The following is a 13,325-nucleotide window of genomic DNA, read 5'->3' as shown; positions in this document are numbered from 1 at the left end:
GAAAGACGCACAGTGGCGTTGTCTGCAATATTCATTCCAGGAGTAGACAACTGGGAAGCGGACTTCCTCAGCAGGCACGACCTCCACCCAGGAGAGTGGGGCCTTCACCCACAGGTGTTCGAGTCCTTAACACGTCGATGGAGAATTCCGCAGATAGACCTGATGGCCTGTCATCTCAACAAGAAGCTAAAGCGCTATTGTTCCAGGTCGAGGGACCCACAAGCTGTGGCGGTGGACGCTCTGGTGACTCCATGGCTTTACCAGATGGTTTACGTGTTCTCACCTCTGCCACTGATCCCAAGAATTCTCAAAAGAATAAAAAGGGAAAAGGTTCATGCAATTCTCATTGCTCCAGATTGTCAGAGAAGGATCTACTGGGGTTGCTCTTGGAGGACCCGTGGCCTCTACCTCTGAGAGGATCTTCTGCAGCAGGTGCCATTAGTCTATCAAGACTTACCGCAGCTACGTTTAACGGCATGGAAGTTGTGCGTCAGATTTTAGCCCGGAAAGGCATTCCAAACAAGGTTATTTCGCCCTGATCCAAGCTAGGAAAGGGGTAACGTCTAAACATTACCACCGTATTTGGAAAAAATATGTCTCGTGGTGTAAAAACAGGAAATTTCCTGTACTGGAATTTCAACTGGGACGTTTTCTCCTTTTTCTACAGTCAGGTGTTGATGTGGGCCTATATTTGGGCTCCTTGAAAGTCCAGATTTCGGCCTTGTCCATTTTCTTCCAGAAACAATTGGCTTCCCTTCCTGAGGTTCAGACGTTCTTGAAGGGTGTTCTATACATCCAACCGCCCTTTGTGCCTCCCGTGGCACCTTGGGATCTTAATGTGGTGTTGCGTTTTCTGCAATTGGACTGGTTTGAACCTTTACAGGAGGTTGACGTTAAGTTTCTTACGTGGAAGACTGTTACACTGTTGACCTTGGCTTCCGCAAGGCGTGTGTCAGAACTGGGGACGTTGTCTCACAAAATCCCCTATTTGATTTTTCATGAAGATAGAGCTGAACTCAGAACTCGTCCGCAATTTCTTCCTAAGGTGGTGTGTTTCATATCAACCAACTTATTGTGGTTCCGGTGTTTATGGACACCTCTGCTACCTCTAAATCCCTGGATGTGGTGAGGGCTTTGAGGATCTACGTGAAGAGGACGGCTCGTCACAGAAAATCTGACTCGCTGTTTGTTCTCTATGATCCCAAGAAAATTGGGTGTTCTGCTTCAAAGCAGTCTATTGCTCGCTGAATCAGTTCTACTATCCAGCAGGATTATTCATCGGCAGGATTGCCGGTTCCTTAAGTACAGGCCCACTCTACTAGGTCGGTGGGTTCTTCCTGGGCGGCTGCCCGGGGTGTCTCGGCTTTACAGCTCTGCCGAGCGGCTACTTCGTCAGGTTCGAACACGTTTGCTAAGTTCTACAAGTTCGATACTTTGGCCTCTGAGGACCTTCAGTTTGGTCAATCAGTTCTGCAGGAACCTCAGCACACTCCCACCCGGTTTGGGAGCTTTGGTACATCCCCATGGTGCTAATGTGGACCCCAGTATCCTCTAGGACGCAAGAGAAAATAGGATTTTAATTAGCTACCGGTAAATCCTTTTCTAGTAGTCCGTAGAGGATACTGGGTGCCCGCCCGGTGCTTCGTTTCTGCACTGTTACTTGGTTAAGTATTGTTATTGGTTCAGCCATTGCTGTTCCTATTCAAGTTGGGTTAGCTTGGCTTTCCTCTTGTTTGTGTGTGCTGGTTCGAATCTCACCACTGTTCAGTTAAATCCTTCTCTCAAAGTATGTCTGTCTCCTCAGGCACAGTTTCTAGACTGAGTCTGTTAGGAGGGGCATAGAGGGAGGAGCCAGCCCACACTATTCATTTCTTAATGTGCCCATGGCTCCTAGTGGACCCATCTATACCCATGGTACTAATGTGGACCCCAGTGTCCTCTATGGACTACGAGAAAAGGATTTACCGGTAGGTAATTAAAATCCTATTATTGTCGACATAATGAATATCAACATTAGGACTGCATATCTTTTTCTGAGTGTGGATTATGCATACTAGGTAACTAAGGTAAATGTATTTCTTCGAGTCAGCTACACATTCCATAGATGCCTGTTCATTGGTCATTCAGATTTACCATGGGTTCTTATTCCTAGTTCAGCTGTAGCGTACATGTGTGGTCACCTGCACACGCTGGGAGGGCTGGCCCCAATCCTGCACAGCCAACACCAGCAAGGAACCCTGGAGCTGGAGCTGGGAGACTGGATGCAGAATAGGAGGTAATCTTTGATCCAATCCTGCATGCTCGTGCATGCCACATTAACACTGATTGCAGAGAAATTCTCCGTAATGATTAGTCTGTACTAAATAGAGAACAAATTATTACTCACTAATCTATAAGGGAGCTATGTATAAGTCAAAATGTTCCTCCAGCCCATATGGTTCAAATAAAAATGTATTCTTTTTTTTTTTATTCAATAATTTTTATTGAAATTTTACGTTTTGCAGAAACACAAATAAAACCACCCCTCAAAAAAATAAAAAAAAAATATATATATATATATGTATACGAGAGGCCCACAACCGCCATGTGAGCCCATGCATTGTAACCATTGTAAAGAGGGGAGTACATATTTCCATATATCTGTCAGAGTAAATATACATCATTGTCAAGTGTAGACCGATAAAATACAAGACATCTGCTGAAGCATCCATAGAAAATAAAACAAAACCCTCAAAGACAAACTACCCCAGTAACCCCCCGCCCTGTATAGCCTGCCTCAAACATAGGTATACTTGGATCCCTAAAACCCCTAAACTACGCTAACTAGCCAATTCCCCCCCCCCCCTTCCCCCCAGAAGGACATTAAGGCACATTAAATGATAATATGACACATAACTGACGTAGGCAGTGTATTAATGACCTGAGCTAGGTGAGGCCCAGTTCTCTACTGTATAAAAATATTAAGTTCTCACTTATTTAACACCAGATGTCGTAGTGATATGCATATGGCACAGGCAGAAATAAAGAAAAGGACAGGATAAAAAAATAATAATATGAACTGAGCATATAGGGTGACCGAACATTAGTCATGTACAGGAAAAGGAGATGTATCTGCGCACTTGGTGATCTATGAACTAATTGGATCTTATCCAATATTTGAACCCCATTAAAGAAATTCTGGACCTGATATTAGGTCTAACTGTGTGGGGGTGCAGCCCGATTGCAACTCTAACTAAGTATGAAAAAAGGGGGGGAAAACAGGGAGGGGAATCAAAAAGTAGTTGCCTAGTAGGGCGCACTGATGCGATTTGTACTCTAATAACTATATAAAACTTAGCTTTTATTGCTTCTGCCTTCTAAAATATCCAATTTCTCTGGGGATTACACAGCAAAACAGAGGTTAAAAATTTAGACACATACAGACAAATAAGTGAAAAAGAATAGAAATGAATGTGAGTAGATTTGAAAAGCGGTACTTCCACTTATGACTCCTGATACGGTGTAGAAATAGAAATGTTTGTGGAGCCCTTGAGAGTCCAGATATATTAACTGACCAGATCCCCCAGTTCTATCAGATTCTTATCCTATAGGGGGTCAGTAATCCCTATTCAAGATTTACACAGCCTCGTTTGTACTTGTAAAGTATTGCAGGGTTGATATATGTATATCTAAATAGCAACCTGGTATTATGAAGGTATAATGTGAAGAGTCACTTGTCACAATAAATCTCTCTTGCAAGTGGAAGTACCGCTTTTTAAATCTACTCACATTCATTTCTATTCTTTTTCACTTATTTGTCTGTATGTGTCTAAATTTTTAACCTCTGTTTTGCTGTGTAATCCCCAGAGAAATTGGATATTTTAGAAGGCAGAAGCAATAAAAGCTAAGTTTTATATAGTTATTAGAGTACAAATCGCATCAGTGCGCCCTACTAGGCAACTACTTTTTGATTCCCCTCCTTGTTTCCCCCCCCTTTTTTCATGACCGAACATTAGTATAAGGTGATGAGTTGCAACATATTAATCAGGCCAAGTCTCAACCTCCGATGTAGTTACAAAACCAGTCCCAGTTCCATATATCCAAGAACCTGCATGTGAGTGCATGGAGGTCTGAGATAAATAAAATCCTGGACTCCTCCATCCATCTGAGGAAACACAAATTTATAGATGAAACGCTTAAAAGGCGAATCTCTGAACCGTAATCCAACCAGCAGAGGTGTTAATCAGATCTTCTGATACTCCACTAAAAAGTCAGAACCTCCAGAAATTGTGTTAAAGTCTAGTTCAATAGTATCTGCTACCTCTGAGCAAGATACATTGGAGAGGAATTCTGTCATAGGGAACACATGAACAGTAGCCAGAGAACTAGTAGATATATCCATCATGTCTTCCAGCTTAGTGAGAAGCCTCTTCCCATACAAGCACTACAATCCCTAGGTCTCCAGGACACTGCCCTTTCTTGGTTCTCATCCTACCTATCTAATCGATCCTTCAGTGTTTGTTTCTCTGACTCCACCTCTTCTTAGCTACCTCTATCAGTTGGAGTACCACAAAACTCAGTCTTAGGTCTTCTGCTTTTCTCAATCTACACCACATCTCTTGCTAAACTAATGAGCTTTTTCGGATTTCGGTATCAACTGTATACGGATGATACTCAAATCTACCTATTTTCCCCAGAGTTGTCACTGAATGGCCGTGTCACTGAATCCCTTTCTGCCATTTAATCTTGGATGACATCTCGCCACCTCAAACTTAATATTTCCAAAACAGAATTATATTGCCACCGGCCAAAAATAGTTACCAACCTGATATCTCTATCACTGTTGATATCTCATCAATCAACCCTACCCCACAAGCTTGCTGCCTAGGTGTCATTTTTGAGAGTGAACTGTCCTTTGTTCCCCACATTCAATCTGTCTCAAAATCATGTTACATGCATCTAAAGGTGGGTACACACTATTAGATATATCTGCAGAACAATTGATCTGCAGATATATCTATGTACGGATCGGGCAGTGTGCTGTGCATACACACAGCCCGATCCGTCGGGGGACTGACGTCATGAACTGGGCGCGAGCGCCCGCCCAGTTCACCTGTCAATCACCGCCGGCCGCCGCAGCATGTGTACGGGCGGTCGGACGACCGCCCCGTACACACACAGCGACGGGCCAATATATCGTTAGATATATTGGCTGTCGGCTGTGCTGCGCGGCCGACGCGATACGTCTGTGAACGACTGAGTTCACAGACGTATCGCCCGTACACACTGGCCGAAGGTCCCGCGATGTATCGGCCGTTCAATAGAACGGCCGATACATCGACCAGTGTGTACGGGCCTTAAGAAACATATCCAAAATACGACCATGGGGGTCATTCCGACCTGATCGCATGCTGCCGTTTTTCGCAGCGCAGCGATTGGGTCACAACAGGCGCATCGTAAGGGTACAAAGCGGATCGTTGCTGGGTGATGGATTTAACGAATCCATTCGCACAGCCGATCGCAAGAAGATTGACAGGAAGAAGGCGTTTATGGGTGTCAACTGACCGTTTTCAGGGAGTGGTTGGAAAAATGCAGGCGTGTCCAAGCGTTTGCAGGGCGGGTGTCTGACGTCAATTCCGGCTCCGGACAGGCTGAAGTGATCGCAGTGGCTGAGTAAGTTCAGACCTACTCAGAAACTGCTCAAACTGTTTTTGTACTGCTTGGTTGCACAGGCATTCGCACACTTGCAAAGCGAAGATACACTCCCCAGTGGGCGGCGACTATGCGTTTGCACGGCTGCAAAAACTAGCTAGCGAGCGAACAACTCTGAATGACCCCCCATATCTTAAACAAGACACAGCAAAAACTCTAATCCATGCTCTCATTATCTCCTGCATTTGATTATTACAATAGTCTTCTGACTGGTCTTCCCAAACATAGTCTCTCACCAGTACAATCCATTTTGAATGCAGCTGCTAGGCTGATTTTGTCTGCGGATCCACTATGTCAATCCCTCCATTTGTTACCGGTATTCTACTGTATTCAATATAAAATACTTTTACTTTCATACAAGGCTATTAATCAAACTGCACTAACATACATCTCTTCACTTATCTCAGAACATTTCTCTATCCGATCTCTCCGCTCTACACAAGATCTGCGTCTCTCATCCACACGCAATACTTGCTCCCTCTCAAAATTACAGGATTTTATCCGAGCTGCGCCCACTCTGAAAACTCACTTAAACTTCCCTGAAAACTCACCTCTTCAGGCAAACTTATCAAATTCCAGACCCACCCACATAACCTTCAATGCCTCCCTGTCTAATTGCATCCCCTCTGTACAGTCCACACATAACCTCACATATTTTTCTTCACTATATTTCTTCAATTTCTCACTCCTGACCCTTGGCCAACATTGCTGGGTGCCCATATCATACAGCCCACTAAGAACCTTTGCAATCTGTTGGTCCATTATGCAATATTTAGCCTCTATACTAGTGTATCAATGCCTATTTCCCTATAGTTTGCAAGCTTGTGAGCAAGGCCTTCCTACCTCTGTCTGTTTTTACCCAGTTTTGTTTTATTACTGTTCCAATTGTAAAGCGCAACGCAATATGCTGCGTTATATAAGAAACTGTTAATAAATGAATCTCACATATATATGATGAGTACAGAGTGATATGCGGCAGGTAAAAGCCAACGTACGTTTCACTCTTAGGCTGCTTTCTCAAAGCAAACCATGATTTCCAGTCTTTGTAACGCTTTCTAAATTATTAAAATATTTTAAATGATTTGTGGGCTACTAACATTTTAAAGGTTAATAATGGTTATATTTGAAGAATCTGCATAAAAATGCCAACCTTTTCCTCTCTTGATCATTTACAAAATAACCTTTGAACCTTAAATTGCCTAGACTCGTGGTTCTCCACGCCAGTCCCAAAGTACCAACTGGTCATATTTTGTGGATTTCTTTAGTCTGCCTTCAGAGATAGAAATCCTCAAAATTTGACCTGTTGGGAAAACTTTATGGTTGAGAGTCACTGACCTAGATGGCTCATTATTATCTTTTAATATTGGTACCGTAGTATTTTCCTGTTAATATATTCTGTTTGGAGCATATTGGGAGAGTACGTTTCTCCCAGGCTGCTATGAAGGACCACCACTGTTAACGGTGTTTCATGCTCTATTAGAGGGTCCCAGACAGGAATGACCATTTAGTCGCGGATTACAGCAAGTCAGTACAAGAGAAACTGATTACTAGTACCAATTTCAGATGGTATTTCCTGGTGCTGCAGGTAACAATAGGAGTTTCTAGCCCTAAAACACTCAAGGTAAAAGCAAGCCATATATTGATGATTGCTCTATTTGTATATTAGATATTTTATTCATCTCTCTAAGTAAGAAAAAATGGCATCATTAAGTTGATCCTGCTGTGATCACAGGGAGTTTTATTCTTTTCCGTGCTCTTCCCTGCAGATATCGCATCTTTGCCTTTGATCATGATCTGTTCAGCTTTCTAGACCTGCAGTATGAAGAGTGGCCCGCCATTCTCATTACCAACCCCAAATCTGCCCTGTACACAAATCCCGCTGTGGAGCCTTTAAAGCGGATCCTGTACTCCACACACATCAGGTATTGTTATCTTTCATGTTCCGAATAAAATAGTCTACACTTCTTAAGCCAAAGTATATTGCTAATGCTAACTATGGTGCTGGTAGCAGATAGACCTCTGTTGTGGGCATGAACAATGTGTGGAGAATAAACAGACCCTGGAAATGTAGCAGTAAGCAGGCTTAGTGTACAGCTGGGTACATACTTGCCAATATATCAATTGTGCAGCCACCGAACAATATTTGGCTATGTACATCATCTTGTATGTACAACCGATATGTCTGTGAACGACTTTCACAGTCCAATCATGTCTGTTGTATAATACAGGGGACCTGTTGACCGACTGATATGCCGGCTGCAGAAACCGTCTAACAGTGACATCACTACAGTTCCTATGGCCAGGCATGTCCGAAGGCGTATTGGTAAGAGTGTATGCACAATTCGTTTGCGCAGAACACTTTTTAAATCATTGGATGGATCGGCCCATTGGCAGCTGGCGAACCATCTTTCAGCTGTGTACACAGTGTAGCTATTGAAATTGGTTGTGTGAAGAAAGATGATCTGTCCTGTGAGTGTTGTAGTTTGATAGTCATATGATGCACTAAAGTCTTTGCTTCATTTTAGGATCCTGGCATTTTCCCCTGATCCTATCATTTCAGTAAAGGTGTTCATAGATGGCATTGAGCTGGGTGAAGCTGGTCACTCATCTGGTCCATTATACGTCTTGGAATGGAATGCTGAAAACTATAAAATAGGACTGCATGAAATAAAAGTTCAAGTTAAGGTAAAATAAAGACATTGCATAATAAGCTGTAACAGATGTCTGCAGGTCCATGTTCCTGGAGTGTACTCTGTAAGTGCACCCGTGAGGGGTGTGGGTGAAATGCATGCAGGATTGCATGCTAGCCTCTCTTCTCTTCCTGAACCCGGCTGTGAATGACAGATGCGCTGGCACAGGCAGTGTTTGTGTGTTTGAACGCCTGGTTATGCTAGAATACAGTTACACTATTTTGTTGCAGAAGTTTTCCTTACAAATTTTTGTTTTTGTCTTATGGATTATTTTTGTCCTTGGAATACTATTATTACATATATGGTTTTTCATCCAATACTTGGCATCAGCAAGACAGGGATGTCAATTTTGTCCTTAATATAGAGTAAATGTTTTCTTGTGTATCATTACACATTGTAGTTATTTGTTACCTCATTTGTTCCTACACTAAACTAATATTCTGCAGGAGCAAAGCTTAGCGGGTGTCTTCTGCTAGCCTCACCACATGCTCTAGAAGGACTATACATATTCTGTATAAGTCTCCCAAAAACCTATCATAGCCCGTTTATTGGTTTGTAGTGCTAACATTTTCCTATCTTTCATACAGGATACAGCTGAAAGGAGTCGGATTAGAAGCCACTTGTTCAGCTTACAAGATGACATGTCTGTCAGCTTCAGCCTATTTCCATCTCTTATTCTCCTCACTGATCATTACCTCATGGTAAGTTAAATCTGCTTAATAAATTGCTCACATCTTGGCTGCAATACAGGGTAGTTGATAATTGGTTCTCTTCATTTATGATACATTGATATTGCAGTAGTTAGTGCTTTGTAATGATTTTTTATTTTATTGCCCTTACAGAATTGCATGCATTCCTGTCAGAAAAGTCAGGACATTGATACCTGGTAGTTACACCACCGTTGTTTCCTCTGTCTTTCTATTGGGGACACTATAGAGAGAGAGTGTCCTTCAGAACATTGGCACTATACATGCTGTGATAAGGGGCTAATATTTATACTGAGGGCAGCAGATATGATAAATTATTACACGGGGCACCAGTTATTTCTAGGAAAGGAACATCTGTTATTAATTATTAGGAAGGGAGGCCAAATTGTTTATTAGGAGGGGATTGCCAGTTATGTTAATTTATTAGTGAGGGGCAACAAAAATCACTTTTGTCAATTTAAGGGCACACAAATTATTTTTCTTTTAAAACTGGTACCCACAGGCCAGGAGTACTAGAATGGGGACCATGCTACGTCTTACTGGCCCAAGCATCTGTAGATGTGGAGGCCCAATTGCCTGTCCAGTTTCCTCCCTAGAACGGCTTCAGAGTTCACTAAAGTGCCATGTATTTGGGCTAAACAGATGGCGGAAGCTAGTCCCCAAGATCGCACTACATTACGTTTCCCCCTTGGGAGAAGTCTAAAAAAACTTCTTAAAAGCAGATGTGGAGGTGTTGTAAATAGCAACCAATCATACTCTAGATATCATGTACAGGGTGAGTCTCCCATATCTGAAATACTTGTGACCAGAAGACTTTTGAATATTTGCATGCCTTTAAAATGCAGTGAATATGCAAATATTCTTGATTAGCTGTGCAGTGACAGGAGGCTGCCACCAGGCCTTTTCCCTGCCATCTAGACAGGGAGACCCCCGAGATCCGGCTGACGGACTTGCAGCCTGGCAACCTTGTTGACCCTCTGCCTGCCAGACCAGTGTAGGAACCATCGTCTTGGATTCGGAAGGCCAGGAGCAGAGCGAGGAGGTGAAGCCAGAAGAGATTCCCAGCTGGGTCAGCAAGCCGGGACCACTGGTGAGGTGCACTGGTCAGCGTGGATGGAGCCCAGTAAGCAAGGGACCGGCGGCTGAGGTGCATTAGGCAGCCTGGAGGAAGCCTGGTGGGGTCATTAAGCAAGGTAAATACACTGTCTGATCTGTCATATGATGCTGGTGTCATGTGACATGGCAGCCCAACATATTCCGGTTTTTGGAATATTTCGGTTTTTAAATTAACGGATATGGGAGACTCAACCTGTATCTATAATATTCTAAAAAAGTTATCCAGAACATGGTCGTCATGAGCAACACATGAAATTTCCTATGAAGAAGTTTTCTTAAATCTTCCTTGGGTGCCTGATGATAGGTCGACATGTAAAAGGTAGACAGTGCTTAAGGTTGACATGACAATAGTCGACACATGTTTTATGTTTTGTTTTTTCAATGTTGGATTTACTATCCATGTGGACTGCAATCAGGAATAGCAGAGCGCAGTGAGCCACCTTGCCGGAAGTGTGGAAAATGAAGCGGGGGTACACCTTTCCACTATTTGTGGTCACATACAGATGAAACTCCGAAAATTAGAATATTGTGCAAAAGTTCATTTATTTCAGTAATTCAACTTAAAAGGTGAAACTAATATATTATACTATAGACTCATTACATGCAAAGTGAGTTATTCCGAGCCTTTATTTGTTATAATTTCTCTGACGTCCTAGTGGATGCTGGGAACTCCGTAAGGACCATGGGGATTAGCGGCTCCGCAGGAGACTGGGCACAAAAGTAAAAGCTTTAGGACTACCTGGTGTGCACTGGCTCCTCCCCTATGACCCTCCTCCAAGCCTCAGTTAGATTTTTGTGCCCGGCCGAGAAGGGTGCACACTAGGGGCTCTCCTGAGCTTCTTAGTGAAAAGTTTAGTTTTAGGTTTTTTATTTTCAGTGAGACCTGCTGGCAACAGGCTCACTGCATCGAGGGACTAAGGGGAGAAGAAGCGAACTCACCTGAAGTGCAGAGTGGATTGGGCTTCTTAGGCTACTGGACACCATTAGCTCCAGAGGGACCGAACACAGGCCCAGCCTCGGAGCTCGGTCCCAGAGCCGCGCCGCCGGCCCCCTTACAGAGCCAGAAGCAAGAAGAGGTCCGGAAAAATCGGCGGCAGAAGACTTCGGTCTTCAACAAGGTAGCGCACAGCACTGCAGCTGTGCGCCATTGTTACTCAGGCACACTTCACACTCCGGTCACTGAGGGTGCAGGGCGCTAGGGGGGGGCGCCCTTAGCAGCAATGTAAAACACCTTGGCTGGCATAAATACACCACATATAACCCCCAGGGCTATATGGATGTATTTTAACCCCTGCCAGAACTTGCAAAAAAGCGGGAGAAAAGGCCCCTGAGAAGGGGGCGGAGCCTATCTCCTCAGCACACAGGCGCCATTTTCCATCACAGCTCCGCTGGAAGGACGTCTCCCTGACTCTCCCCTGCAGTCCTGCACTACAGAAAAGGGTAAAAAAGAGAGGGGGGGCACTAATTTGGCGCAGTTTTGATAATACAGCAGCTATAAAGGAAAAGCACATTTTATAGTGGTATTCCTGTTTATATATAGCGCTCTGGTGTGTGCTGGCATACTCTCCCTCTGTCTCCCCAAAGGGCTAGTGGGGTCCTGTCCTCTATCAGAGCATTCCCGGTGTGTGTGCGGTGTGTCGGTACGATTGTGTCGACATGTTTGAGGAGGAAAATGAGATGGAGGCGGAGCAATTGCCTATTATACAGTTGTCACCCCCTGGGGAGTCGACACCTGAGTGGATGAGCTTATGGAAGGAATTGCGTGACAGTGTCAGTTCGTTACGACAGACAGTTGACGACATGAGACAGCCGGCTACTCAGCTTGTGCCTGTCCAAGGGTCTCAAACGCCATCAGGGGCTTTAAAACGCCAGTTACCTCAAATGGCAGACACAGACACGGATACTGGCTCCAGTGTCGACGATGATGAGACAAACGTGACTTCCACTAGGGCCACACGTTACATGATTGAAGCAATGAAAAATGTATTGCATATCTCTGATAATACAAGTACCACTAAAAAGGGTATTATGTTTGGTGAGAAAAAAACTGCCTGTAGTTTTTCCTGTATCCGAGGAATTAAATGAAGTGTGTGATGAGGCGTGGGTTTCCCCCGATAAAAAACTGATAATTCCTAAAAGGTTATTGGCATCGTACCCTTTCCCGCCAGAGGATAGGGCACGTTGGGAAACACCCCCTAGGGTGGATAAAGCGCTCACACGTTTGTCAAAACAGGTAGCACTACCCTCTCCTGATACGGCCGCCCTAAAGGAACCTGCCGATAGAAAGCTGGAGAATATCCTAAAATGTATATACTCTCACACGGGTGTTATACTGCGACCAGCAATCGCCTCAGCCTGGATGTGCAGTGCGGGCCTCGCGTGGTCGGATTCCCTGACTGAAAATATTGATACCCTAGATAGGGACAGTATATTACTGACTATAGAGCATTTGAAGGATGCATTTCTATATATGCGTGATGCACAGAGGGATATTTGCCGACTGGCATCAAGAGTTAGCGCGCTGTCCATTTCTGCTAGAAGAGGTTTATGGACGCGGCAGTGGTCAGGTGATGCGGATTCTAAAAGGCACATGGAAGTATTGCCTTATAAGGGGGAGGAGTTATTTGGGGTAGGTCTATCAGACCTGGTAGCCACGGCAACTGCTGGAAAATCCACATTTTTACCCCAGGTAGCTTCTCAACCTAAGAAGACGCCGTATTATCAGGCGCAGTCCTTTCGGCCCCATAAGGGCAAGCGGGCAAAAGGCGCCTCATTTATGCCCCGTGGCAGAGGGAGAGGAAAAAGGCTGCAACAAACAGCCAGTTCCCAGGAACAAAAGCCCTCTCCCGCCTCCGCAAAGTCCTCAGCATGACGCTGGGGCTTTACAAGCAGACACGGTGGGGGCCCGTCTCAAGAAGTTCAGTGCGCAGTGGGCCCACTCGCAAGTGGACCCCTGGATCCTCCAAGTGGTATCTCAGGGGTACAAATTGGAATTCGAGACGTCTCCCCCTCGCCGTTTTCTAAAGTCTGCTTTACCGACGTCTCCCTCAGACAGGGAGGCAGTATTGGATGCCATTCACAAGCTGTATTCCCAGCAGGTGATAATCAAGGTACCCCTCCT

The 13,325-nt window shown here is 44.4% G+C and overlaps 1 protein-coding gene across 2 annotated transcripts in view; it reads left to right on the top strand.

The window, feature by feature from the left end:
• The window catches only part of LOC134980715 (transmembrane protein 62-like), a 103,059-nt gene that overhangs the window by 28,830 nt on the left and 60,904 nt on the right, over positions 1–13,325 (top strand). For both annotated transcript variants that reach the window (XM_063947651.1, XM_063947650.1), the window contains exons 7-10: positions 2,153–2,275; positions 7,458–7,613; positions 8,217–8,376; positions 8,969–9,082. In XM_063947651.1, the coding sequence (XP_063803721.1) occupies positions 2,153–2,275; positions 7,458–7,613; positions 8,217–8,376; positions 8,969–9,082 (553 nt within the window). The remainder of the gene's footprint in view (positions 1–2,152; positions 2,276–7,457; positions 7,614–8,216; positions 8,377–8,968; positions 9,083–13,325) is intronic.

The sequence above is a fragment of the Pseudophryne corroboree genome, chromosome 12, assembly GCF_028390025.1.
Source record: "Pseudophryne corroboree isolate aPseCor3 chromosome 12, aPseCor3.hap2, whole genome shotgun sequence".
Taxonomy (NCBI): Eukaryota; Metazoa; Chordata; class Amphibia; order Anura; family Myobatrachidae; genus Pseudophryne; species Pseudophryne corroboree.
This window is presented reverse-complemented; position numbering and strand designations above follow the sequence as displayed.